The 5,654-nt window shown below is 48.6% G+C and overlaps 1 protein-coding gene across 1 annotated transcript; it reads left to right on the top strand.

Moving 5' to 3' along the window:
• Positions 1 to 4,573: 4,573 nt before the first annotated feature.
• sprn2 (shadow of prion protein 2) lies at positions 4,574 to 5,113 on the top strand (the record flags this gene model as incomplete). Its single annotated transcript, XM_084440011.1, has 1 exon — positions 4,574 to 5,113. One exon carries the CDS (start codon positions 4,574 to 4,576, stop codon positions 5,111 to 5,113), a length of 540 nt encoding a protein of 179 aa, XP_084296137.1.
• Between the last annotated feature and the right edge of the window lie 541 nt (positions 5,114 to 5,654).

The raw sequence follows: 5,654 nt of genomic DNA, 5'->3' as shown, positions 1-5,654 counted from the left end.
CTCAGTCTCTCTTTCTGCCCCCTGTCTTCCTCATGTCTCAGTCTCTCTTTCTGCCCCCTGTCTTCCTCATGTCTCAGTCTCTCCCTTCTAGGTATGTCAGTAACACAAGCCCATATATATACAAAGGTTTGAAATATACAGCAGGAACTATTCTGGTTGTAGTTCCCCAGCACAGCCACTAGGTGGGTGTAACAGGGCTGGAATGATCACAATCACAGAAGTACGCCTTAAGCTCAGTCACCGGTGACGCCTTGTGGTTGGCCATCGGTTCCTCTAGCGCTTCAACCGGGGACCGGTCTCCCCTTGTCCCTCTATGAAGTGATGAAACGCCCCTCCCTCCCCAGCGTGTCATATAACATGTATAACATTCAGGACATGGTCGTAGGTGCTGTTATAACCGTCCATTCAGGACATGGTCGTAGGTGCTGTTATAACCGTCCATTCCGAAACAGCCGCCCGGACAGTGACCAACGCTTCTACACTGACTCTGACAGAACAGTGTACAGTAAGCTTTGTTTCCACGGTGACTCTGGCAGCACAGTGTACAGTAAGCTTTGTTTCCACGGTGACTCTGGCAGTCCAGAGCCCAGTCGAGCCCCTGGTGTGCTGTCCAGACAGCGAGGTGTTGGGGTTCAACCCAATGCACAACTCAAGCACAACGATAAGCACACAGGCGAAGAGTTCTGTCAGATTGTGAATGTATGTGAATGGTGGGTGAAGGACACAGCAGGAATACGGACATGTGAGTTGGAAGCATTAGTGGGAGCAGTGAGCAGACAGCTGCTCTGCTGGTCTGTATTCTCTGTGTGAGTCTACTGGTCTGCTGGTCTGTATTCTCTGTGTGAGTCTGCTGGTCTGCTGGTCTGTATTCTCTGTGTGAGTCTACTGGTCTGTATTCTCTGTGTGAGTCTGCTGGTCTGTATTCTCTGTGTGAGTCTGCTGGTCTGTATTCTCTGTGAGTCTACTGGTCTGTATTCTCTGTGTGAATCTGCTGGTCTGTATTCTCTGTGTGAGTCTGCTGGTCTGTATTCTCTGTGTGAGTCTACTGGTCTGCTGGTCTGTATTCTCTGTGTGAGTCTGCTGGTCTGCTGGTCTGTATTCTCTGTGTGTGTCTGCTGGTCTGTTGGTCTGTATTCTCTGTGTGTGTCTGCTGGTCTGCTGGTCTGTATTCTCTGTGTGAGTCTGCTGGTCTGTATTCTCTGTGTGAGTCTGCTGGTCTGTATTCTCTGTGTAAGTCTGCTGGTCTGTATTCTCTGTGTGTCTGCTGGTCTGTATTCTCTGTGTGAGTCTGCTGGTCTGTATTCTCTCTGTGTGTCTGCTGGTCTGCTGGTCTGTATTCTCTGTGTGAGTCTGCTGGTCTGAACCACAGAAGCTTGTTTGATTGTGTGTCCATGATGATAAGATAGAGCACAACAACTCACTGTACAATCTAGGTCCGGATTAGAGAGTAATCTTCTGAAGGGTCAGTGTGTGTTGTAAGTGGGGTGAAGGGTCAGTCTGTGTGTGTGTGTGTGTGTGTGTGTGTTTGTGTGTGTGTGTGTGTGTGTGTGTTGTACGTGAGGTGAACGTGTGTGTGGATGGAGGGTGAGTGAGAGGGTGAGTGCTCAGTTCAGATGAACCCTGGTCCCAGACATCCGTGTGCTTCCTGATATTTGATCTTTGTGTAATGTTGCCTTGTGACTGTCTGACTGAAGGCTTCTCTCGTCAACACATGCCACTATTAGAAAATATCGCTTTTTTCTGTTTTTGTTATAACAATTATTATAATTTAATGAAAGTTATCTTGAAAACATGCATTTCAGTGTGGTCTATTTATTATATTGATCCTTTCTTTATTCATTGATCCCACGGATACCAAGATTTCATTTTCCCTGGTGAAAATGATTACAAATATTCATACAGTTATTAAAATCATAAAAGATTATAAAATACAAAAACATTTTACATCAATACATTTTACACACTCAAGCTGACCAATGCCATGCCCTATTGAAAAGTCCACAGACCTCAACCTCACCCGCTGAACGTTTGAACCTGCCCAGTGAGACCAAGGCGTCCAATGAGAATGTCCCTGTTGTTGGCCTGATGTGGGTCACTGGGGGAAACCCAATGTTAGGATTGGGTGTTGCGTAATAACAAGATTGTGTGCTATGCCTCAATAATGTTGTGTTAAATTTTCTTACAGTATATCTTGGCTAGAACATCGTAGCTTACGCCATGACGTCATTTAAAGCTGAATGATGTAACTCCCAATGTATTCTGGGTCTGGATTGATTGGCCTGGGGGCTTATGGTATTCTCAGACATACATAGCACTGTGCACACACACACACACACACACACACACACACACAGACATGCTACTGGTAGGGAAGAGGCTTACACTTTTGTACGGATGAGCAGCATTGTTTACATGGCTTAGCCAATGGGAAGGTCAGAGAGAGTGACTACCTGTACCTGCCTGATTGACAGGACTACAGGGTTTAGAGGAGGGAGACGCTCTGACTGCCACAGTAGCGGGAGAGACCAGGAGATACCCGGAGAAGAGCTGCTCAGCGACGCTCAAACACCCAGTCCAGTCTGACACCACCCAGGAGAGACCACACACCCAGTCCAGTCTGACACCCCCCAGGAGAGACCCAACACCCAGTCCAGTCTGACACCCCCCAGGAGAGACCACAAACCCAGTACAGTCTGACACCCCCCAGGAGAGACCCGGAGAAGAGCTGCCTCTGAACCAGACAGGACCATCACAGCCCAGCTCTCTACAGGTGAGACCGCTTACTGACACGCTGTGTGTCTACTAATATAGAGATAGTCTCCTAATATAGAGATAGTCTACTAATATAGAGACAGTCTACTAATATAGAGATAGTCTACTAATATAGAGACAGTCTACTTATATAGAGAGTCTACTAGTATAGAGATAAGACTCAGAAAACAGCAGCTGTAAATTCCAGTAAAGGTCTGATGAACCTGTGTGGGAGGTGGAGAGAGGAGGGAGTCAGGTGTTGACTCTGCCCCCCCCCCCTCTCCCAGGAACATCACGGATGATCTGTCCAAGAACCTCAAAAGATGTATTCATCATCTTTCTGTGAAGCTCATTGTGTTGCTTCTAAAGTTTGGTTAGATTTGATTTGTTTGACCCATAGTTGATATTTCAAGATTTCCTGAAAGTGCTTGGACATGAATATATTCTTGGAATGAATGTTTTCCATAAAAAAAACTATTCAAGACCTGTATGAACTATTATCCCAGACGAAACACCGTAGGGCTCTGTTCTGTAGTAGCTCTGTTCTGTAGTAGCTCTGTTCTGTAGTAGTTCTGTTCTGTAGTATGGTAAATGGTAAAATGGACTGCACTTATATAGCGCTTTTATCCAAAGCGCTTTACAATGGCCTCTCATTCACCCATTCACACACCAATGGCGGCAGCTGCCACGCAAGGTGCTAACCTGCTCATTGGGAGCAATTTGGGGTTCAGCGTCTTGCCCAAGGACACTTCGACATGTGGACAGGAGGAGGCGGGATTCGAACCGCCGATCCTACAATCATTGGATGACCCGCTCTACCACTGAGCCACAGCTGCCCCTAATAGCTCTGTTCTGTAGTAGCTCTGTTCTGTAGTAGCTCTGTTCTGTAGTAGTTCTGTTATGTAGTAGCTCTGTTTTGTAGTAGTTCTGTTCCAGGCCAGTAGTGTTCTCAGTCAGTCTGAGCAGTGCTGGGCCCTAATCTGGACACACTTTCTTGGGATTATCCCCAAGCCACAAGACCCAGAAGATAATTATAGCCAACCTTAAAGAGGATGAGGCATGTTATTCTGGTGCAATACAGACAGATTAGATTTATGATGATGACGATGACCACGCTGGTTAGGACACTGAAAGATAAACCCCTGGGTTTAATGACAGCCAACGACAAGGGCATTGAAAACGAGTTGATAGTGTATGTAAGCTCTCCTTTCTCTCTCCTGTCTGTGTGTCTCATGCCTCATCCTCCACTCAGGAAAAAGATTAGAACCACTTGTCCCTGTAGGGGAACCCTATGGAAACCGTTTTCAGGTCAGTTAGAAACCTTTTGGGTTCTTTATGCTGGCATAAAGAACCCAGTTGAAGGTGCCATTTAGGGGCCAAAATGGTGAACTATTTTTCCTTTTGGAAGTGTCTGGTCCAGCTGGGCTGGGTCCACTGAGCAGCTCTGGTGTCAAAAGGGTGGTTGAGGCCAGGCCTGGATGACATCACACTGGCTGGAGAGGAAGGCCTCATATCTGGACCATGCAGATATCAGCATGAGCCTTCTCTTTCCAGGCCTCAACTTATCCTATCTATCTATCTATCTATCTATCTATCTATCTATCTATCTATCTATCTATCTATCTATCTATCTGTCTATCTGTCTAACTGTCTAACTGTCTGTCTGTCTGTATCTTGGAATTATTGTAAGTCGCTTTGGATAAAAGTGTCAGCTAAATAACTCATGTAATGTGAATGTAATGTAATCTATATCTATAGTATACACCCATTATCTATCTAGACAACTGAGGTGTCCATGTTCTTCTCTTCCCAGGGAACAGTGATGGTTGGTCAACACAAGCTCCTGGCCGCCTCCGCCTGCCTGCTGCTCCTAGCGACCCTCTGCCCCTCCTCCTCGGAGGCGCGGAGAGGCGGTGGTTTCGGCCGCGGCGGCGGCTTCTTCGGCGGCAGTAGAGGAGGAGGCGGAGGAGGGTACCCGCGCCAGGGCGGGGGGTACCGGCCCATGCCCGCCCAGACCGGCGGGGGCGGGGGCTCCAGCGTGGGGAAGGTGGCCGGAGCGGCCGCGGCCGGGGCAGTGGGCGGGGCCATGCTGGGCTCCGCCCTCAGCCGGCCTGGGTACGGAGGCATGGGGTACGGGGGCATGGGCTACGGGGGGTACGGGTACAGCGGGGGGTACGGGGGTATGGGCTACGGGGGCGGGTATGGGCGAGGGTACGGGCGCAGGCCGGGCTACGACGCCGAGGGCTCTGGGGATATGGAGTACTACTCAGGGGCCTCCACCAGACCCGGCTACAGCAGCGCCGTCGTCATGGCCGCGTCTCTGGTGGCCCTCGTCACCGGGCGCTGGATGACCAGGATGTAGAGACGGACGAGAAGTACGGGGGGAGCAGGAATGGACCGGACAGGTGGACAAATGGAGGGACGGAGAGACAGAGAGGTGGACAGCAGAGGTGGAAAGATGGAAGAGAGGTGAAAAAGTGCAGGCGACTGAGAGAGATGACACAACTCGGGACACTATGACATCACACTACGCCCCGCCCATTCAGGAAGTGAGACGCCAGCTGTTTGTACCTCTATAGACTTATTTGGATGTTGACTCCGCCGTTCAGTCCAGGGATGTTCAGGTGTAACTGCTGTTCAGTCCAGGGATGTTCAGGTATAACTTAGTGGAGGAAAGTCAGCTTCTGTAGATGAGAACCACTCTTACAGTAGAGACGGATTCTGTCAGAGGAACTCATTTGTTTACACAGCCTAACATGTTTGCTGAACAATTGTACATTTACATGATTAGAGTTTAACACCAACACTATTGGCATCAGAATGTAGCTTAAATATAACGGAATCTTGATGATGACTGGTTCGTCAGAGAGGCAAATTAAGACAATAGACTGACGTTATTTTCA

This window comes from Borostomias antarcticus (genome assembly GCF_949987555.1).
Source record: "Borostomias antarcticus genome assembly, chromosome: 6".
Classification (NCBI taxonomy): Eukaryota; Metazoa; Chordata; class Actinopteri; order Stomiiformes; family Stomiidae; genus Borostomias; species Borostomias antarcticus.
This window is presented reverse-complemented; position numbering and strand designations above follow the sequence as displayed.